General features: G+C 42.5%; 1 protein-coding gene across 6 annotated transcripts in view; it reads right to left on the bottom strand.

Annotated features, from left to right (window-relative positions):
• Positions 1–23795, bottom strand: part of EBF1 (EBF transcription factor 1) — a 311039-nt gene that overhangs the window by 75423 nt on the left and 211821 nt on the right. For 4 of the 6 annotated variants that reach the window (XM_067566478.1, XM_067566481.1, XM_067566483.1 and 1 more), the window contains exons 9-10: positions 8982–9112; positions 766–892 (exon numbers count right to left, since the gene is read on the bottom strand). In XM_067566478.1, coding sequence (XP_067422579.1) covers positions 766–892; positions 8982–9112 — 258 coding nt within the window. Of the gene's footprint in view, positions 1–765; positions 893–8981; positions 9116–23795 lie in introns of all 6 variants that reach the window. The other 2 variants (XM_067566482.1, XM_067566479.1) reach the window with 1 other exon arrangement.

Below are 23795 nucleotides of genomic sequence, written 5' to 3'. Positions count from 1 at the left end.
ATCATTCCAATAGGAAAGAGTCATAGGTTGGCCTTTCTGTCCAAAAGTAGGTAACTGCCTGATATGACATTAAATTGTTCCATTTTTTAAGAATGTTTCCTTATATTTTATTGTTTTATTTGTGCTGTGTTCAGGTTAACATTTAGAATATTTTATTTTTCAAAACCAGCTTAGCCAGTCTTCCACACAGAGTCCCGGAGTCAGGAGTATCCCGGAATGCACTAAAATTCAGCACGAGCGCATTTCCATTCTCTAACCCTGGCAACAGCAGCCGAGGTAGCGTGGGGTGGCTGCCCAGATCTCCTAGAATGCAGAGACAAACACAGTGGTGCAGCATGGTAGGTGTGGGCAGGCCAACATGCTTCTGCTGGGAAAATTGCTGAGGTGTGGACACCATGGGCTGTGCTGCAGTCTCTGCATCAGATGAGGATATCAGATTCGGCTTGCGTTTAACAGAGTTCTCTCTGTAGTGTAGGCAGACTCCTGGGTGGGATGCGCTACCTGCCTTCTGATGTTTTTGCCCTCGCACTCTCCCTGTTTGTCTGTCTAGGCACGGATACAGCGCTCATCACCATGATATGTGAGTACCTGCTACTCTCCTTAGTCTCCTTCTACTTTCATTCCCTCTTCCGGGAGGAGACAGAAGCAAATATACTCAGCCAGAACGGTAAAACACAGTGCAGCTTTTAATGACTGACAACAGCATCCTATCGAGTGGCGGAGACCCGCCTGCGCTATTTGTAACTCATACGAACGCACGCTTACCTGTGTAAATGAATCTTCCAGGGGTTCCCTTACAGAACTGCTTAGACTTGTAAGACAATGTGACTTCTACCACGCCAGGGATGTGTCGGGGAGGCGTCTGAACTCGGATTGCATGAGGGGTAATCAGCTAGAAGAAACCATTGGGAGGGGGAGGAAAAAAGCACAGTTAGATGCAGAATTCTTCTCCAACAACACTTTCTTCTTAGCTCTCAGTAAACAAAGCTTTGAAACATGTAATTAACCTGTCAGTGTTTGAATACAGTCTTGATGTAACCCACATAAAAGCCAGTGACACCAATATTTACAAGTGTTCTCCTTCTCAGCCAAAACAACATCATCTCTGTTTTCACACACGGCAGGCACATGTTTCCTAGCCTGGCTGAATGCAGTGAGCGTACCTAGCATGTAAGGGATGCCGGTTTTATACGCAGGGGTCATGGCATGGCCCAGGTCAAGCCCTAGCATCAACAAGCAGCCTTTACAATAGGACGATTGGTTAAATAGAGTCACAAAGCCACAGAGTTTAAAGTCAAAAGGAACCACCAGATCATCCATTCTGACCTCCTGCACGTCCCAGGCTACTAAACTCCACCCTCTTACCCCGGCATTGAGCCCCATCACCTGGATTAGACTCAAGGATCACAGCCTTCAGAGAGGTAAATTATTGTGTGCCACTGGCAGAGAAGCACCCACGCTGCACTAATACCCAGGCCCCTGCTATGGCAGAGAATTGGTTTAGTGAGAAATATCCAGACTATCCTAGCAAGCAATCCATGCCCCAGGCTGCAGAGAATGGCAGGGACTTGGGGGTGGCGGGGGGCGGGGGTGGGGGGGGGGCGTTTTTTGCCTGGGGGAAAATTCCTTCCCAACCCCATAAATGGCTGTCAGCGTGAGTTTTAAGTGTCTGAACAAAGACCACTGCAATACAGAAGGTAAAGATTAAACGTGACGTATACTAGGACTTTAGATTCAGTGCAAAACACGAGCCACTCCAAACATTTAAAGGTGTTGGCTCTGAGTCTCCCGTCACTAACAGCTGTACCAAGTGAGTGCACAGCGAGCTACTAGTTTGTTTGAGGAGCCTCTTACCCACATTTTGTAGAGATGTAACTGTTCACTGGCGTGGCAGTACCAAATCAGGGTCATTAACTATTACAGCTTGCCCTACACTGGTCGTGCCACGTCTAAGAAATATACCAGATCCAAACCATTCATCCATCAAGCCCAGCATGCTACCTCCGGCCATGGCTAGTACCTGACACTTCCAAGGAAAGCAAATCTCCTCCCACCTGAAACTCCCCAGGCTAGTGATGCAATGCTTAAGCAGGGAAATTCCTTCCTGACCCCCGCAGGTGATCAGAGGTACATTCTCAGACATCATCTGATGATACTTAAATAAGGGCAAATGCATTATAGGTCATGAAATCTTACAGCCCTATAAAATGACAGCTGTAGGACTGACTAAGCGACCTACTGCATCAGGAGCTGTTTCAAAGCAGAGTCGTCCAAGCACACCAGGGAACGGTTAGTGTGTGATTGCATGGTCCACATGGACAGTTAGTTTGCAGCACTCTAGTGCACTGGAGATTTACACCCCCGCTTGCCATGTATTAACTGTTTATCTAGATAAACCCCAAGTGCTGCAAGACTCAAGATAAAAGCAGGAGAGTTGGCAACACTTGAAAAATTACATGACATTTTCGGGGGAAAAAATCTTTTAGAAAAATAGCCTTTAGCCTAAAGGACTTTAAAGATAAAGACTGATGTGCTAACCCCATCACACCATTCTGTGCCTTTTCCCCTCCAGGATGGCTTGATCTGATGAGACAAAAGCTAGCTATATTTCTCAGTGTTTACTTGTGTGTCTCACTTTAGTGTTCTTTAAACATAGCTTGTGGCTTTTCCAAGATGCATCTTCTCTGGTTCCCAAGAAGTGCCTGACCTATTTATGGTATGTTGTTACATCATGAGAGATGGGAAGAGTTCAGCAAGTTTGCTGGTTGGTTCTTTACAAACAAACAAACAAACAAAAGTTTGGTTTTCCTTTGTCCTCTGAAGTACATATGTTGAATTGTTTTTAAAGCCACAAATGTCACCGCACATTCTCAAAGGGTGAACCTTACGTCTAAAGTCCTATGTTCCAGGACGCTCGGGTTATGTTTTGTTCTTGTCTAATCTAGACCTTCCTGGGTAGGAAAAGGGATCAACTAATTCAGTTTTATAAACCCATGTCCTCGACAGCGGCCTGCAACATGTCACAACCCTGAAGAGTGGTTAATGCTGTGTGATGTGCCAGGAATTGTCTTTAGTGTCTCCAGCAAGGTTCAGTAAACTGCCTTATTAGAATTATTATTGATTGTTACTTGTAAAACAACAGTACCTATGAAGAGGCCCACTGTGCTAGGTGCTGTACAGACAGGTAACAAAGGAGAGAGTCCCTGCCTCAGAGAGTTTCCATTCAAGGATCAGAAATGGAAACGAGCCAGTCAAAATACGCCTTTCTCTGCCCTGATGGATACCAAACACCTTACAAGCACTGAAGGGAGAACTGAATTCCATGGCACTTAAAAATTTGCCGCCTAGCTCTATGAATCCAACTTGCAGTCTAAGGGTCTGATCCGGCGAATGCTAGCAGGAACTGTATTACTACCATGAATGGTTCCATTGACTTCAGTGGGACAAATGCCTGGTGAGAGCCCGTGTGATGACAGACATTGTTATCCAATGGATAAGGCCCTGGACTAGGACACCAGAGACCTAGCATGAAATCCCGGGTCCAGTCAAATCAATAGCAAAACTGCCATTGACTTCAATGGGGCCAGGATTTCACCCCTGGGTCCTATTCCTAGCTATGTCAATGACCTACTGGGTGACCATGGGCAAATCACTTCCCCTCTCTACCCCTGCTTCCATTCCCCTCACACTCCTCTGTCTTGTCTCTCTACCTTGTATGATCTACAGGACTGGGACTATCTATGTATATTTAAAATGTCTAGCACAATGAGGGCCTGATCTCAGCCAGGCACTCTAAGTGCAATGGTAGGACAAATCATTAATATTAGTCATAATAATGGGGATATTCCAGGAAGCAAGTCTGTGCAGGATTCAACCCCTAAACGTCAGCCACATTGACACTTATTTCTTTTCAAACTAGATCTTGAGCAAAGTATTAAAACCTGTGATTCAAAGAGGAACCCAACCCAAAACCCCACATTAACTTCCACCTCCCCCAAACTTTGGGGGAAGTCTGAACTGGATCTGGACATCAACCTAGCAGTGGACTCCTCTCCCTTGGGATATTTAAGTAAACTGGGCTAATTTTTTTGCATCTCCATCAGCTGTTTTATATCATCTCTTAGTCAGCTGGGACCCAGAATGGATAGGACTAGAACCTGAGATACAGAGGTCTTCAGAAGAAGGGCGGTATGTGTGCTTTAAAATGCAAAGCACAGGAGGATTTGTATTTGTACAACAAGCCCCCTTTTTTTTGGTTTGCTAATATATGCTAGACATTCTTGTGTGATGCAGCATCATGTCACACTATGGAGAGTGCCAGGTGATTTTCTTAAAAGAAAAAAGTGGCATCATATAAAGTTAAGGAGATGTTATTATGTTTAGTCACTAGTTTATTTTTGCCTCTGAGAGCACTGGTTTGTGGTTACAGAAGTGAAGACAATTGGTAGAAATGTAATTTGGATTCGGTATAAAGAGGACCATTAAAACAGAAGTGAGGACAAAAAACACAGTCTTGGGCCCATTTAAGTGAGTAGGAAGTTTGCGGTTGATTTCAATAGGAGCAGCATCAAGCCCTACAGAGTCTGCACACAGGTACTGGCCTAATTTTAATAAGCGATTAGTGATTTTCGGTGCTCAACCTGAGATGCTTTAAAGAGCCCTGATGTTTAGAGGGCGAAAATGCCTGGCACTTTTTGAAAACCAGGCACCATTAAAGGGTCTCAAACTGGGCTCTCCAAAATTAAGGCACCCAAAATTAATAGTTAGTTTCGGAAACCTTGGCCACAGAATCTGATTCAGCAACATAAAAATCAGTCCTAGCTTCTGTGCTCTGCAAGGGTAGGGGAGCTGGTGTTTCAGGGCTTCTCCATCTTTTCTCAGCGTCAAAGTAAAAAAGCAAGTTTCCAGCTGACCCTGTGGGGATGCAGGAATGTTCCTGGGCAGGAGATTTTTCAACAAAAAAGTCAATTTTAAGCAAATATTGCACAATACTTATAAAAAACTAATTCTGAATTCATAGTCATGAGTATTTGCCCTGAAACCCGATTCCAAAAGTTACACTCCTCCAAATAGGGGCCAGAAAAACCCATGTGTCTAATCAGCAGCTCAGATGTTGAATACTCACAACAATCCAGAAACTAAGAACATTCACTGAATAATTATGAGTAACAAATCAGTCTATTCAGGAATATTCTCAAACAGAAAGAGATTAAATTTGTTGAACAGATTATTTGTTGTGAGTCATTTGCCCAGTTCCAATGTGTGCACACTATACCAAAATATTTTGTGTCAATTACCTAAATCACATGGAGAAAAGTATTAGATAGCTCATTTCACTATTCTCTAAAAAGATCATGGCATTTTAAAATAATTTTCATAAAGTACTATGAGAGTTAAAGATTAATTGAACTCACTGGATTAAGGTAGCTGCATTTCTGCACAAAATTAATGTGACAAATTATGTTTTTATTTAGTTCTCCACCAACTGGGAAAGGTTGTAATTATGTTAGAGTGTTTACAACTAAAATATATGTTTAAATAATAAATATGTATTTCAGGAAACCATTTTAAATCTGCTCCTTTAACATAATCAACTCCATTTCAACCCTATGAATATTTCAAATACTAAGCTTGAATAAATTAAAACTATATTATTTACATTTCAAATTATTTATAACATACAGCTTGACAGCAACAAAAACATTTAAATTAACTGTTTTTTTCTTTTTACCTTGCTTCTGACATGTGGTGGGAATTGTATTGTAAACATCTATCTATCTTAGGTATGTATGTGGCCCTCATGACAATACTATCTGAGCACCTTACAATCCTTAATGTTTATTTATCCTCATAGCACCCCTGTGAAGTAAAGCAGTGTTGCTATCCCATTTCACAGATGAGGAACTGGAGCCCCGAGAGACTAAGAGACAGATTTTCAAATGTATCTAAGCACGTGACTGAAATCAGTAGGAGTTAGGGCCAGATTTTTGAAGGTATTGAAGCACCTAAGTGATTTGCCCAAGGTCACACAGGAAGTCTGTGGCAGAGCATGAAATTGGACTCAGGTGTCCTGAGTCCCAAGCTGGAGTCCTACCCACTTTTTCTATGCCAGTATAATACATGTCAAAACCGTCGCATGTGTATCCCATATCAAACCTGAGAAGAGCTTACTGGTGTAACAAGTATTACAGCGCTCAGCAGAATTGTGTTTCGTCCCAGCATTAGCCCTGATCCCTTACGCCCACTGCAATCAGAACTCTTAGTGACACTAAGGAGAGCACAGCGAGTGGACTGTTTGCAGGATTGGGTACAGTTTCTTGGGTTTCCATCTGCCTGGGTTTGCTTTCCCCCCCTCAAAACTCAAGTTTTGCTTTGGGTTTCCTGCAGCTCGATCGAAACTACCAAGCGTCACCTGGTTCTGGGGCAAAATCACGTGAAATGAAACATGTCATACAGCGTTGAAAATAAAATCGTAACTCCAACCAGCTTGGCTCAAACCTAGCCCCACATCTGCAAAACTTCTGCCGAACCTGCTCTGAGCTTTGAACTTGCAATGATTTTGCAATCCAAAATCCGAAGAGCTTCGTTCCCACCTCTAGTAACGGGCAGCTAGCACATTCCTACTGGATAACTACCTTCACTTTGGGTACTGAAAATCCAATGGACATTTTTAGACAGGAGAAGATATAATGGCTGGCTTATCCTGCTTTGCGTATGTGGATACTGTATGTAGTCTGAATTATTTAGAGATCATTCAGCTACCTTCACGCATTTCCAGGTTTGCTTTTAATGGACTCCTGGTTCTTTCAGCAGTCATATCTTTTCCCTTTGGGATTTCATATTCCATTTCTAGGCTACAGAACTGCAGTAACCATTTTATAGTGAAGGCTGTAAGACAATTTCCATTCTAAGCCCAATTACAACCCACTCTCTAAGATTCACAAAGAAACAAAACTAACTCCTTTCAGTGTGAATTTTCCCATAGTCGGAGTTTATGACAAGGCCTTTCCACCATCAACAATAACAATTGATTCACCAGCTTTCAACCCGCTGAGCTTTGAAGCTGCCAACCAATTGCCTTTGTTCATCACTAGAACTGGGGTTTAAAATGGAAGAGACACGCCTAGGTACCGTTCCTGCTGCAGCCTCTCTACACCATCCTCCCCTTCCGAACCTCTTCACCTTTCCCATTAAAAGTCTTTAACTGTAATGGCTCCAATCCTGCAGACCCTAATACAAGCAAAGTTCCCACTGAAGTCAGTGGGAGTGCGGTCTACATAAGGGCTTCAGGATGGACCCCATTTATTATAAAAAAAACAAGCAAACAAGAGTTCTGTGGCACCTTAAAGACTAACAAATTTATTCGGGCATAAGCTTTATTGGGCAGAAACCCACTTCGTTAGATGCACGAAACCCACTTCGTCAGATGCACGTCATGCATCTGACGAAGTGGGTTTCTGCCCACGAAAGCTCATGCCCAAATAAATGTGTTAATCTTTAAGGTGCCACAGAACTCTCACTGTGTTGCTGAAAACCGACTAACACGGCTACCCCTCTAGAACCTATTTATTATGTCTTGCTTTGCTGTAATATCCTTTCCTCTGCACCGGTCTTCCATGGGGTGGGGGTGGGGGTGGGGGATGAAAGTGAGCGAGAGAGAAGTGAAGTCCACCACAAATATGAGAGGGCTCCCTGCCTATGGAGAGGGCTGCCAAATACGTAAGAGACAACTCACCCGGGGCGAAAGGTACGATCTGAAGCAAATTATAAGATTGATTTAATATTTAAAATGTACAGTCCCAATACAGTGATCAGATGTCCTGATTTTATAGGGACAGTCCTGATATTCGGGGGGTTTTCTTATATAGGCGCCTATGACCCGCCCCACATCACGTCCTGATTTTTCACACTTGCTATCAGCCTGCACTGACGCCCTAAATCCTAAGGATTGAAAAGAAAGGGGGAAGGCAAGCCTCTCTTCCAAGCTTTTCTATCTTAATCCAGTTTCATTGAGGAATCCCAAAATGCAGCTCTGCACCTGATTACCCAGGAACCTTGACGATCATACCATGATCTAAATGGGTGCATATTTATGTAACTAATGCAGTGAGGCTGGTTTGTGACGAACATCAGTATGTTTACTGCCGTACTAACGTCACGTAAATATCGACTACGAGGTTCAACTTCCAATGCTGCCTTTAAAGCCTCATGAATACAACAGCTCAAACCACTCTGGGAGAACTATCCTGGCACCAGTGAATCAGTGGGAGGTTTTCATGGATTTCTACGGGCCTGTATGTTCCAGGACTGGTTTGTTCATATCTCTTGTGATTTTACATTCCACTGGTGTTTGGAAAACAAAAGAATTAAAATCCCATAAAGTGAGAGAAGAAGAGAAGGAGAAGGAAATTAAGACAAATGAGCAAAGGAATAGAGTAAAAGAAAACACAGAAATGAGACAGAAAGGCTTCTCTTGGAAGTATAAAGGACTTGGTTTGGTGGGATACTTTCCACACTGGGTACAGTACAGCATATCAAATGAAAATTCTCCCGTTGATGTTTAGGACCTGCTATTCAAAGGTTTTGGGCTTCAGTATCTTCCCACTGAAGTAAATGGGAGCTGCCGGCACGCAGCACCTCTGAAAATCAGGTGCTCTCACATTTGTATTTCACTGGACCATGAGACACAGTAATGGTAAATGCAGAACCCTTCACAGAGAAGAGTGTGTGTCCTTTACTCTTCCTTGAAATAAAAGTCATTGGGCTAAAATTCAGCTCTGATGTAAGAAGGTGCAACTCCACTGACTATACTAGATTTGTACCACTCACAAATGTGATCCTGTCTGCACAGACGTGGAGGAGCAAAAGAAGGAATTCACATCTAAACCTTTGTAACCGATTTAGCATTGGGCCCAGAAGAAAGACAGGCCTGTTAGAAACGAGACAAAGCTATTAGACATTAACGTTCAGACAACACCTACCTCACTCCAGACCAGCATGGTGCCGAATATGACCTGTAACCCATCAAAGAAATTGTCTCCTATGATGATGACAGTGGCACCTCCTGTAGTCCATCCTTCACTCGGACTGATGGCTTTGATACATGGTGTAGCTGCTTTTCAACACACATGAAAAAGAGAAGTATTCGGCTGTTAGAACTGGGTTTTAATGACACAAGATTTGAGGGGGGAGAAAAAAAGGTTTCATTCTTTTCCCCCTGCTAACATGGAGATTCCAGAAAGCTCGTTCTTTCCAGCCTTTGCGTGCAACCCCAAATTAGATCTTTGGAGAGGATTTTTTTTTTTTTTTTTGCCCATTAATTTTTGTCTTTGTGTTTCTATCAAGATGATAAACATTTTTTCAGCCTAAGCGAAGAAAGTTGCAGCATGAAGGACATAGACAGACTGGAAAACAAAATATATTCCTATCTTTATTATATATTTCAATGCTGAGTGCTTGAGTCAACAAAAAAGATAATCCAGCTTCCTTTATTGTCCATCGTAATATAAACTAACCATAAACACCATGGAAAATGTTAAATAAAAAAGGGTGAAAAGCTCCATGTTACTTTAATTCCACTTCAACTAGATCCAGGTTGCTCCACTGTTAGATTGCCCTGCCATGCCACAACACCATGGCAATGGTCAAAATAAATATCTGCAACCAGGTCAAAAATTGTGTAATCAAGAAATGTGCGCAATGCACTTGTAGATGGCAAAAGTGCCCTGCCACATCTGCACTGCAAACCTCCATTCTCACATCCCGGTTTCCCTGCACGATGTATGCTAAGTACCTCTTGTGAGGATGCTGAGAGTGCAATGACAGTTAAAGCGGTCAGCACTCAGGGCGAGCGAGGCCTCTACTTCGCAGGGCCCTCCGTCTCAGGACTTTATAAGTGAGCTGAGCACTACATGCAGGCAGAAAGGGGCAGCAATGTATTTATAGACGGATTCTCCTCACGTACACTGCAGTAAATCAGGAGTTAACTGGACTGAATCCAAATGGAGTTATGCTGCTGTAAAAACAATGTAAACTAGAGGAGAAGCAGGCCCTCCCTGTTAGAGCGTCAATGCAGGCTGATAGGGGTTGCCAATTTGCCTGGGGTAGCTGACTCTCAAGAGCCAGAGTTGGACAGAGATACGGGCTCAGATGAATAGCAGCGTAGGACTTGATCCTGCAGAGCTCTCAGTTCTCCAATCTAAGGCCCGGTGTGGACAAAAAACGTTATATCTCTACGTAATATTTCCTTTGTGCCGATACTCCTTGAACAGCTATACTGGAGGGATTATTTTAAAAAACTATCCGCCAATAAATATACGTTTTACAAAAGAAGCCTACATCAGAAATAAACCATGGGCCAGATCCTCAATGGGGGGGGGGGGAGGGGGGAGCCAGAATTCTGGCCCCACTGAAGTCAAATGGGAGTTTTGCTCACTGAGGCCAGGATTTCACCCGTCTCAACTGGCATAGCTTCATTGAGATTGGGGTCCTTTATCTGCACGTATAGATCTACTTATGGGGGCATTAGCAGTTGATCATCATGAATTGCATGTTAGGAGAAAGGCTGGGCAGACTGAACTGCCTATTTGGTTGAATAATTTGAAATAATTGCCATAGCGCTCAGAACTTGCGTGCGGGTATTTTTTTGTTCTAAACTTAAAGGAAATAAATAAAACAGATAAATAAAACACAGTGGCAGGCAGAGTGCTTTAAACCACTTTTAACACAGAGTGCTAAAGAAACACTAGGTATTAATGTTATTTATGCACTAAGTGCGGCTGGTAGGAGTTGAACTGATGCTCTCAGCAAGACCACTCTTTTGAGCCAACTCGAAGGGTGGGTGGGCAAGGGGTGGAAATAAGGAAAGCACTCGAACCTGCTGAATTGCCACTAGCAGTACATGCTTCTGAGGAGATTGGTACAGAAAAGCTCCAGAGTGTCAGATGATGTACATGGGATGCAAACAGACCCTATCCCCTACTTACAAAAGTAAGTGTCAGGCACAAACATTTCCATTACTTAAGATGATGGGCGTGCCAGCTAAAATGAAAAAACCATAGCCAAAAATCATTACATTGCTCCAAACTTGGCAGTGGGCAGCACTTTAATTTTTATATGAACTAACAAAAGAAACATCCTAAAATTACAGTCAGGAAAATGCAGCGTACACACAGAAGTAACTTCAGTATGTTTAATTTGGATTCAAGTTACTCGCATAAAACTGCATGAAAGCTTTGGAGAGCCCAAACCAAACGCTTGCCTTGTGACTGAGCTCACAGCAATGGATTTACCATCAAACCTGCCTTCCTAAATGTCATCTAAACCTTTCAAAAAAATCCAATCATTTCACCAAGAAAAATCAAAATCAATTCCAAATGACACAGTTCCTAATATTTAAAGTTGATGGTGGATATGCACACCACAATAAAACCTAAACATAATCTTCTCCATGTGTCAACAAGAGAAGCTACTCTTCTTAAAGGCTAGAAGACACACCAAAAACTCAATGTATTAAAAACTATTTGAGACCCTAAATCATGAACCAAAACAGTATGGGGCCTTCTCAGTTACAGATTCAATTCATCTTTAAAATGAATGCAAAGTATTTTTTGTAGTTGTGAGACCCAGCTACAGGTCCTTAGGGTCATGTTCATCTTACAACTATTTTTTTTTTTTGGGTATCCTCAACATGTAAAGCAGTGAAGGGCGCTGAATTCCTTGCACTGCTTTACATGTTTGGCTCTGATCCTGCAAACATTTAAGTATGTGCTTAACTTCAAGCACAAGTCGATGCCCTATCAAAGACAATGGAACTTTACAGAGGTGCTCAAATGCTTTCCTAAATTGTTGCGATGAGCCCTGATTAATCAAAGCACTTCTACATATGTGTAACTTTAAGTAAGTGACTGGGACTTCTCACATATTTAACATGAAAGCTCAAAAATGTGCCTCTCTCATCAACAAAAGTTGATAAATAAATCATCAATAAAAGATATTACCTCCCCCACTTTGCCTCTCTAACATTTAACATGACACACATATTTAACTACCTTAGTGAAGTTGTCAACAATACCATTGGAAATACAGTCCCCTGAGGACCTGAACTCAGGCTGGGGCAACTTAGTGAAAAAGGGACACGTTTTAGAAATACTGCACGTGTCACCTGACGTGGTCAGTTTACAGCAGGGTGGCATTTCTGATAGTTCATGGAGCCATGGGATCTAGTTCCCTTGGGGCACTACACTTCCAGGTGACACCTCTGACCTGCCCCATACGCCCACAGTGTTTGTTTTGCTCCCACTGTATCCAGCATCACCACAGCACAAGCGACAAGGGGGGAGAAGCTCATTGGAACTTCAACACCTGCTCTCTATTTATGCCCTCAGCAGAGGGACCCCCCAGTCCAGCTCTGAGCTTCGCATATACCTGTTAATTATTTGGCATCTTTAACAGTGTTTAGCTTCCTGGGAGGTATTTACTTATGAGCAGCCCTACAAAAATACACAGAGCTGACTAGAAAACAGACTAATGTCCTGTGGGAAATTCAGATATTTCTACATTTGTTTTAGTCCCAAAACAGGACAAAACATTGAAATAGCAAATAAAAAAATGTGCATAATGCAAAAGGTCCAAAAATTTCTATTAAAAATATCCAAATTAAAAATTTTTACCGTTTTCAATCAAAACAAAATGGCTCATTTCAAAATGTCGACAGTTCGAAATGTCCAAATGATGATTTGAAATTAAAAGTTTTGCTTTGAATTTTCCTATCAAAAACTCAAAAAAGTTCATTGGCAATGACATTTTCCTGAGAATAATTTTGTTTTCAATGTTCGCAGTTCATCAGGAAAACCTGTCAGTCACAAAATTCTGACCAGCTCTAATGGTAAAATAGTGACGCATACCCAGTTGATAAAACAGGGCAGAATTCAATTCCAAGTTTCCATAAGAGAGCTATTCTAATAAATGATAGTGAATACATACACACGCAAAATAATGAAAGGCAGACAACCCAACAGTATCCTGAAACAAAGGAGCTTCACTGCCAAATACCATTTTAAAAAAAAGTCACTCAGGTATTCAGTATGAGTGTGTTTCGTTCACAGTACCTTCTCAAAACAGAGACTCTGGATTGAATAAACACGGGAGATCACATTAACTGCAACCTCTCAAACTGCACATGGGAACCTTGCCACTCCTGATTGAAGGTGATATGGCCATATCCTACACCTGTAAAATTTTGCTTGTGGTTATGAGTATTAACGAGATCCTCTCATTCCTTGCAAGACATTTAGAAAAATAAATGTTGACATGCATTTTGCTGTGCAGCTCCTGCTATCTGTATTAACAGAGAGAGATGTTAAGCATCTAGGGGGAAGTCCAGGAAGATTTGCCACTATCTTCAATGGAAGAAGGATTTCACCCTCAGGGAGAGATTTTTCAAAAATGCTTAAGGGATTTAGGAGCACAAACCCCACTGACTTCCAAGGGAACTCATGTTACGTAGCTGCTTTAAAAAAATCTGCCCCCTCTTACCTGGAGCGTGGTTGCATTTCAGCAACTTTACATACCCTGGATGTTATGCACCAATTTCAGCACATAAGAATCAAAAGAGAAAAGGTTTTCTTCATTGGGGAGTTGTACGTGTATGTATGTGTGTGTCTGCTTTTTCCCCCCAGCCACCAAAGTAGAGGAGATTTTCCTTCCTTCAAACTGTGACAATAAAATGATTACCCCGCCAGAGTTTAGCATAATGGTTCAGAAATGCTTGTGGCATATTGCAGAGTTAAAGTGGAAATTATTAGGTAGCTCTTCTTTGTTATAATAATGATCACTCCACAAATAAAAGCTCTTCTCCCAAAGGTACTGCAAGGCACAAAATGCTAATTCTGAGATTATGTGTGCGCTTTTATTAAATATTACTACGCCCTGTCTGTTTGAGGACTTCACTGCTCTGATTGTTTTATGAGTGCCATGTTAATGTCAGTCCCATCTCGCTAGCAGCAGGCATACATTTTACCTTTTGTATGAGAGTTGATCAAAGGCCACGTGCTGGGGGAATTGCTGAGAAAACACGGACAAGCGATAAAAATCTAACAAATTAATTGGTTTAAATTTCATCTCAGGGTGTTGAACTTTGAGTTGGGCTGCTAATACTACACTACCAGCCAGGGCCTAATTACCAGATTTCCAATTTGCCTCTGAACAATGGTTGGGAGGGAGGGAGAACAGCAATAATAATAATAATAAAACCCCCTTACAGGCTCTCGTACGTATTTAACAACTAACGTTCTGTGTGCAGACAATTGCACTGGGGACTTCCCCACCCTTACCCCCACGCCCATCATCTGCTGACCTCTTCTATCTGCCTCCAACAGCAATGGAAGACAAGTCAAAACAGCAGATGCCTGCAGGACCATCAAACATCCTGATTTACAGAATCAATGGGCTAGTGATTCAAGTGCCCACAAAGATGCGCCAGACCCATCAGACTCTTCATTAGGGACCTGAATTTATAAGTGGGAACTGCATTTTACCTTCCCATAGAAATGATCTATTTCATTGATAGGAGAGAGGGGCCGGAGGGAAAACAGTGTTTACTTCGGAGTTTATGGGTGGCTTCAGGACTAAGGGTTAATTGAGCTCAGAGATCCATGCTCACCGAGGTGAATTAGTGCTATGCACAGCTATCAGCAGGGGTCTGAGGCCGCTCTTATTTTGCTTGTGGAATCTATTTGCACTATGATTAATATCCAGTTTGTGCCAGTGACTATAAGAATGACCTGGAGTGCAGTTTGTACCACACAATGTTGTTTCGCTCTTCATTATCCATAGATGAGGTTCTCACAACAGTTGCCGCAACACAAGAAGAGTTTAAATTGTGGGATATGTGCCTATATTTTTCTTATTTTTAATAGGATGAGCACTCTGATGGGAATTCAGATTCAGCTACCATATGTCTTCTCGTAAAAGAAATTTCAGAAGTCAGGTAAGATTAAAACGTCTGTCTGACATTACATTTAATTACTTTTCTTTTACATTTTCCAAGACAGAACCTCTGGCTGAAACTCTTCATGGAAATCTGCCACTGACGAAACTAGAGCTGATAGGCTTGATCCAGCAAAGTGCTGAGAATCCTTGCCTCCCACTCGATTTGGGCCCTGATTCAGCAAAGCATTTAAGTAAATGCTTAAATCCCACTGAACGTCACAGATGCCAGGCCTAGGTTCCTCCACTGACACCCATGCTCATGATTTCTGGGAACGGAAGGTGCTGAGAATCCTGCCGGCTGGCCATTTTCAGAAGTGGAAATTTTCATGAAAATTTGTTTCCCCTCCCTCAAATTTTACTTTTCTTTTAATTTCCTACGCTTTTTCCCCCCTAGTAATTACTTATTGTGGGTCGTTTGCATTCCCCGTTCTGATCGGGGAGCTTGGTCACACAGTGGGATTTCTGTTTCTAGAGCTGAAAATTGTCATTTTTACACACACACACACACACACACACACACACACACACACACCCCAGTTTTGAAAAGATTAAAAATGATTATTATCGCAAAAAATACAAAATGGGAACCTTAATATTTTTTAAATTCATGTTCCGCGCCCCAAAAACTTCTTGTGTTTCAACCAGCAGCACTTGGTGCCTTGGAGGACTGAGCCCTGGATGTCTGCCTACCCATACCATCCCCCCTATTTCAAATCAAAATTTGATTTTGCACCTCTGGAGCCGAATGCCACTTGCTTTTCACCAAGGAGACTTAAAAACAGTTGAATTTGATTCACGGATTTTATTGAGCCTAGACACATGCAGAAGGGCTGTAGGATCACCCCCTAAGTAAGTGTCTGAAGTGTTAGTCATAGACACTTGAAGGAAAGAGAATGTGACAGTGTGTTTCATATATTGCACCCACAGCATTAAATCTTCCCTCCTAAGCTAAACAACGCATTTGCTGTTTATCTTAGTAAAATGATGATTTTCCTGCTTTTCTTTGTGGCAGTATGGTCTTCTCCTCTTCCTATTCAGCTCTGACAATAAGCAGCTGCTACGCAGGAAACAGGGTAACAGAGTTTTCCCTCTTGAAGAGATTATTCATGTAGTTTTACACAACACATGCAGGAGGCTGCAATATTCCCCATCTCCTGATTTAGGCATATCTGTATTTGAGAATTACAATACAAGGGCTTTAGTAATCACCCCACATGGAAAATGGCAGCTCCTGCCAGATCCGCATGATATGAACGCTGGGCATAATCATCATCAAACCATTCAGAAATCATGCCGGGCTGGTGGGTTGGGTTTGGGTTTTGTTTAAGAGGGGAAATAAAGATTTTAGCTGAGAGTTGCAAAGCCGCCTAAAATTTTGGATGACCAGTTCCCATTAATTTTAATGGAAACTGGGACTGCAAATCCCGTGGTGTAATATTCCAGCTACAATCAATACTTAAAACCAGTGTTTCCTTTTCTTATGCTTCCTGAACCTTCAGCTAATGAAATGACACTTTTCTGACTCCTCTGTGTTTCTCTTTCCTTGATGATTCCTTTAACCTAAACCCTATTTCTAGAGCTTTCTGGTTTTGGCCAGCCGTTGAGCCGTATAATAGCACTGAATGAAAAAGGCAGCATTCAATAATGCAAGATAGAATACACCTTCCCCTTCACCAGGGTTCCATAGCCAGACTACAACAGCACACTTCAAATACTAAAATGAGAGAACTGAAAATGGCACTGTGCATTTCACTCGACCCCTTCCTTGCCCGTTCTCAATGTTGGCTGCCTCAGCGTAAGTGCATTGGGGAGGAAAGAAGCCAGACGGGTGCCCAGCTGTCTTTTTTGTGGGTGCTCTGCTGCCCTTCCATCTGTTGGTGGCTGATGGGGAGTGAGGGGGACTGGCGGGTGATAGGTTTTATGCCTTCAGGATTAGACCAGGCTGGCAAGGGAGACATTCCCCTGCATCCTTTGAGAGGCCCATTTTGGAGCTTCCAGGGCATTGACTTGAGTCAGGGCTCAGCAGCTCAGCAACTGTGGGATGGCATCCACACACTTAGGTGCTTTTCAAAGTTTGCTGACAGAAACGTAGGTGCTAGGGGCCTCAGGCCCCTCTAGGGTTATTGGGGCAGCTGTGCACTGGCTTTGAAAATGTCAGTGGTGCCCGAGGTGGAAACAGGCACCTAAAGGGCTAGATGGATGCCTAAGTGTTTTTAAGAAGCTGGGCTCTGGGTACTTTTGAAAATCCCACTCAGTGCCCATCTCTGCATCTTTTAGGGCTTAAATACTTTTGAAAATTGGGCTCAGAGGAGCCAAAGTTCCATTGACTTTCACATTTGAAAATGGGGCTTCAGTGTTTCCCCCAGGCAGAATGCTGACACTAGCACTCCCAGGCATCTTTAGAGGACAGGGGAGACTTGTGCACCCAGAAGTTTTCACCAGTGCCAACGCTGCATGGTCTACCAGGCTGTTGGCACCGCCCCCCACTCCATGATTGGCTCCAAGCTCTCTAGCGTTCGCCAGCGGGCGTAATGAACACCCAACAGCCTGCTCCCCCAGCATTCCCGGAGGCAATTTGTTTGCACTGCCTAGGGTGACCAGATGTCCCAATTTTACAAGGGACAGTCCCAATATTTGGGGCTTTGTCTTAGATAGGCGCCTATTACCCATCACCCCCGTCCCGATTTTTCACACTTGCTATCTAGTCACCCTGGCACTGCCCCTGGGCAGGATAAATGCCTTGCAGCTCCTCCACTCTGTTGTATGGCACTGCATTCTCCTCCCCCACCCCCACCGTGAAGTTCCCAAAATAAGCAAGGACACAGTTTGTCCCTTAAGAACAGGAACATGCAAGTACTATCGACTTGGCTAAGGCTCCATGTATGCACAGAGATGTATTGGTGTGGTTTTTAAACCAATTTCATTCAACCAGTGCAAACCCTGTGTAGACTCTCATATCGGTTTAAACTGGCTTATATGTCTTTAGCTCCACTGGTAAAGTTGCAGGCACATGCTACATCAATACAACCGGTTTTAAACCAGTAAGTGTGTCCACATAAGGGCTTGCATTAATATAACAAGATGGATTTTTTAAATTAGTGAAATTCTCAGGCAAAGAGAAGGCCTACACTGAAAATGAAGGTTCGAAAAGTAAGATCTAATTTAAGCCTAGAAGAATTGGGTCAGTATCTATCTAGCTGCACACCTTGCTCACCCTAAACCCCGACTGAATTTAAATGAGTTGCCCTTGAATGATGCTAATTAAGGCCCTGATTCAGCAAAGCCCTGATTCATAAAATAACCCTTGGGCTTAAGTGATTTGCTGAATCAGGACCTCAAAGCAAGGGATCAAACACGAAATCAATCATTTGCTAATATAATTGCACAAGAAAATCACATTTTGTCTCATCCCCATTTTCTGGGGAGTGAGGTTCTTAGTGTAATTCTTCCAGTTCAGAAGAGAATACAAACTCGTGTTTCAGCAGCTCTTTAGAGAAAGTATAAATCTGGCTCTAGGAAAGCAAATGCTTCCTGGGTTCTGAAAGAGTGAGAAAGTTCAGTGGTACAAGATCTACTTTAACTGTTCGACAGTGCAAAGTCCTGATATTCTGATGTACACAATGTACACAATATTCTGATGTAGTTTTACGGCCACACAGGAAAGAATTGCTCAATAATATATAACATTACTTTGCAATATCTAAAAGCTGTTCCACATGCAAATGCAGTCTTAACTCTTCAAATTTAGGGAGCATAGTTGTTAAGGCAAATTTTCCAGTAATGTCCTCACAGTCAATCAAAAATATAGAATTATATGCAATTCTAATTCTAACCCACCTAAATCAAACATTAACTTCAGATTAGGTTTTCTGCAAGTGTCTGCCATTTACACTATTGCAAAAAAAACAACAAAGCTATTTAAAAAGATCTGAAATGAATTATTCATACCGCTGATTGTGATATTTATTGTAACAATAAGATGTTTATTTGCCTTTGATTCTACAATAAATGAATAATTCCTTTCTTCCTGGCAAAAATAGGTTTCCTGACCAAAATTAACTTTTAGCCAAATTCTGGTTAAGGTCAGTCCACAAATGAGGCTGAGGAAATCATCTTTCAAAAATTGAATAATCCATGTAGAAATAGGATGCAATTGTGGGAGAGAGATAGGGGAGGAACTGAAATCCAGTTACGTCCAGGAAAATTCAAGTGCCCGAAGAGTTCTTCTCCCTATTCCAATTACTCTTACAAATCAGAGGATGTACTCTGATACAATTTTCTGGAGAATCATAAAGTCAAATATGAACAAGTCTAGTGGAAAATCTGTGATGTTAATCTTGGCCTAAGTCGTATTTTTAACAGGCGCTGAATTTGTGCGCCAGCTTATCCAGATGGCCGTACAGGAATCATCCTGATAGGATTAAACCTTTGTGCTGAACTCTGCTCCATCTGTTCTCAGAGGTTTGCCTGTTCCAATCAGAATACGAATTTTTAGCCTATGTCTAGTAGCATGACTAAAAGCGGCAGTTTAAAAACACACCCACAATTAATTAGTAATGTAGGATATTCAAGTTATCTTGAGGATTTAACACTAAAGAAACATATTGGTTTTATTCTTCTTCTGAAGAACAAAGTATGCAGTATCAAAATTCAAACAAAAAAGGATTTTTGTTGTTGTTCTGGGACTTGTTCAATTCATTAAACCATAATACTGCCATAAATTTATAAATGAAGGCATGGCTAAACATAAAGCAGCCCAGCTCTTCATCTACTACAGTACTGGAATGTATGATAGATTTTTATTTTGAAGGTATCATGGTTAAATATTCAAGATTTTAAAAAAAAATTTGTAGATACCTGTTATCACTGTCTCAGTCTAGTCACAGGGCCAAGGGGGAAAAAAAGCCTGTAAAAGAAAATACCTTTATTCCCATTAAAGTTGCCTTCTGCTTTTATCAGCTATCTATTAATGGCACGGTCTTTTGCATTCATCGTTGCAGCCTGCCAGATGCGGCAAGGATGCATGTTCTACATGTGCAAAAATTCAGCTCAGGCAGGCTCAGTGACAGATTACACTGAGTTGCCAACTGGGAGATCTGGGTCCCACGGATGGGCTCAGATTTCCAGGCTCTGGGCCAAGGGAGTAGGTAGAGAAACTGGCTGTTCTGTAAGAAAAGCAGCCCAAATAGTCAGCAGGTTTCGCTCAACTGTTTTCCTAGCCAGAAAACCACTACGGACTAATGAATAACTGGGGTGGGGCGGTGTGGGGAAAAAAATAAACAAAATGATTCAATTGATATTATTATTATTATTTGGGTTTGGTGCAGGAAAGCATATAATGCTCAGCCCATGTTTGTTATGGCAGGCAGCATAACCTGAACTGCATTTCAAGCGGAATCCCTCGTTACGTCCCAAAGACTGAGAGACCCTTGTCTTTCGGAACGGTGCCACCTCTGTTCTTTGTACTGGAGTGAATGGAAGGGTCAAGTTCTCCCTTCCCATAATTCAGGTTTTACTTGCAAAAACACAAGCATAAACCCACATTGATAGTTGATAGTACCTGTCCACCACTGACACCACAGAAAACCAGCCTGCTGAAAATCTGAAGAGTGAATGCTTCGGACCCTGGCCTAGGAAGGCTTCAAAAAGTCTCTCTTTCAATGCAACTGATATAATAAAATAATATACCTTTATTTATCTATTTAAATGGTGGTAGCACCCAGGGGCACCAGTCGAGGACCAGGCCCACGCTGTGCTGGTTGCTTTCCCAGACGTGCTGGAAAAGAACAGAGCTCACAATCTCGGTTGTTTTACCTTTTAATAGAAGGAAATTCTACGGAGGGCCAAATTTGTTCAGAATTTCTTCCCCCTCCGCTTCTCGTCAAAGAGCCTGAAAATCGTTGGCAACACTTTCTAACCGGGACGTACTGTTTCATGGCCCTGTGACTTCCAATCCCCATCTGCCCAAGAAGAACCTCAGTACTGAAATCTGAATAGCTTCGTGGTTGTGCCTGAAATTTACCTCTGAGTTCTGACCTTCCCTTCCAGCAAGGAGCAGAGAACCCCAAACCCATAATTCTGTAGGCAAGTTTGGATTTTCAGGGACCAGCTCAGTGAAGTGTATGCCCAGCCCTCGACATCAGGGGAATTCCACGCCGTCTGCTTGCCATTCTACTACTCAGACAGTGACCCCTAACGGAAATGTGCTTCGATCTCATGCTGAGTATGTACAGAGCCTCTTAAACAGCTACCAAAATACCATAATCAAGGTTATTTATCAAAATACCAGTTAAACCATTGCATGTAGTGTCTGAATTCCTTTTCATATGCATTGCTGATTAACAGGGAAATGGAAATGGAGCTAACAGGAATTAGGCTCCCAATCCGTTAGGCACTTCTGAAAATCCCCATAGGTGCCTATCTGCATCTTTAGCTGCCTAAATACCTTTAAAAATCTGGCCCAAAGACTAGAAATTAGGGGTGCCTCAATTTTTGGAGTGCCCCAACTTGACATGCCTCATGGGGGCCTGGTTTTCAGAAAATGTTGAGCACCCCCTCTCCGAAAGTCAGCCCCTTTTAGGTGTCTCAAACCTTCAGGCACCCAAGATCACTAGACACCTTTGAAAATAAGAATAAAATAGTGCCACCATCTAGCTCTTATCTAGCGCTTTACATCAGCAGATCTCAAAACACTTTCCAAAGGAGGTCAGTATCATCAACCCCACTTTACAGCTGGGGAAACTGAGGCACAGGCAGGCAAAGTGACCTGTCCAAAGTCACCCAGCAGGCAGCCAGGCAGCAGAACCTTGCCCACCTGTGTCCCAGTCCAGTACTCTATCTGCTAAGTGAAACTGCCTCCCTATACTCAGTGCTGGCCTAACTCTACTCCCTCAATTGGAGTTTTTTCCTTGATTTCAGTGGGACCCAGGTAGGCTAGTACTGAGTGTTTTTGGAAATCCAAACCTAAATTAATGGGATCAGTTACTGGTGGCAAACTATTTGTTGTGCCTTAATGATAAACTATATCAATACAGCCCCACCATCTAGAAGTCAACGAAGACACAAACCTGACAACTGTCTGAATGGGCCAAAAGCTGCCCAAACAATTAGTCCCATGGAAATACAGGTGACAGGAATCAGCTGAAAGTGGCTACTACCTGTTGGAGTCTCCCGCACAGCATCCTAGGAAAAACTGGTTCTGTGGAAGATTTTCAAAGGGAAGCTAGGTGCCTGATACAATTCCCATTGAAAGTCAACGAGGCACCTTCCTACCATTGGTGCCTTCGAAAAGCCTGGCTTGAAAAATTGAAAAGGAAAATGTTTTAAATTATCAAGTGAAACAGCCACATGGGACCCTTATTCAGCAAAGCATTTACACACATTCTTAACCATAGGAAAAGCTACTGGAAACGATCGTGACTATAGGAAATGCTAGAAACCAACTGTGTCACAAAACAAACAAACCAGGTGTGAGCTCCGAATCATGCCCTCCTCCTCTCATCGTCTCTCCTTGCTTACAATGTCTGAAAGGAATACCTCAAAGATTGCGGCTCTCCCACGTCTACTTCTCCTCATGCAACATTTCAAGGAAAAGTTATTATTTTATTACTGCTGCTGCTGCTACTACTACATGTTCTTATGTTTATAACTGTGGATGGGGACTCTAACCTGAACTTTCCTGGAGAATCACCATTTCAGAGGCATGAAGTCATCCGATCAACATTCCTGAGCAAAACACCACAACGTATTTCTCTACCACTTTTGCACATTTTGAAATGTTAAGTATGATATTACAGTGTACAACTATGCAAATGTTTACGCATAGTAATGAGACACGGTGAGTGAGGTACAAGAATAGCTTTGTGTGGCCCGAAAGCTTGTCCCTCTCACAGGGATGCTGGAACAGACGGGACCGGGGGCCATGGCCCCCGTGATTTTTTACCTGCCTTAAGGCAAGCAAAGAGGGCAGGGGTCAAAGAGGAGAGGAGCACACTGGGGGCGGGGCCTTGAGGGAAGAGGTGGAGCAAGAGGTGGCGCCTTGGAGGAGAGAAGGAGCAGGGATGGGGTGGAGGGCAGCACCATGGTCCCCCCACTTCTAGGGAGCATCTGGCACTCCTGCTCTCTCACCAACAGAAGCTGGTCCAATCAAAGATATTACTTCCCCCACCTGGTCTCTCTAATATCCTGGAATCAACATGGCTACTAGTACATTGCATAAGCATTGGAGTATAAATGTTATTGTAGAGCCCATGCATTTCGTTACATGGAACACTACATAAATAAATGTCACACACACAGGCCCAATCCATAGCCAATTGAAATCAACTGGAGTCCTTCCATTGACTTCAATGCGCTCCAGATTAGGCCCATAGGTGAAATGTGCCCTCATTTATGGTATTAATAATGTGACTCCTAAGCATTCAGAGTGTAACTTGGATCGGAGTGGCTCATACCAGCCCAATGGATGCCATTTTCTGCACCCGTTTCCTGACTCAAGCTGTTGACTTTCTTCATCATTTTTGGAGACGCTCTGTCAAATATCCATTTGACAGTGGAAACATTCTGCAGTTCCCAACAACAGATATGAAGGGAGAAATACTGACGTTGATCTACATTGTTCACATAGCTCCAGGCAACCATTTCAGTTGAAATCACCTTGCAGCTTTGTGTGGAAAAAGTAGGATTCCTTTATTAGTGGAGTTTAAAAATAATAAACAGTTTTAAAAAAAAAAAACAATTGGAAATAAAATTTAATCAAAACTGAACTTTTAAGCCTAATTTTGCAGAAATCAATGAGAGTTTTG

This window comes from Emydura macquarii, unplaced genomic scaffold (assembly GCF_026122565.2).
Source record: "Emydura macquarii macquarii isolate MOO-44397 ecotype Brisbane River unplaced genomic scaffold, CSIRO-AGI_Emac_v2 contig_2768, whole genome shotgun sequence".
NCBI lineage: Eukaryota > Metazoa > Chordata > Testudines > Chelidae > Emydura > Emydura macquarii.
The sequence above is the reverse complement of the archived record's forward strand: the minus strand, read 5'-3'. Positions and strand labels throughout refer to the sequence as shown.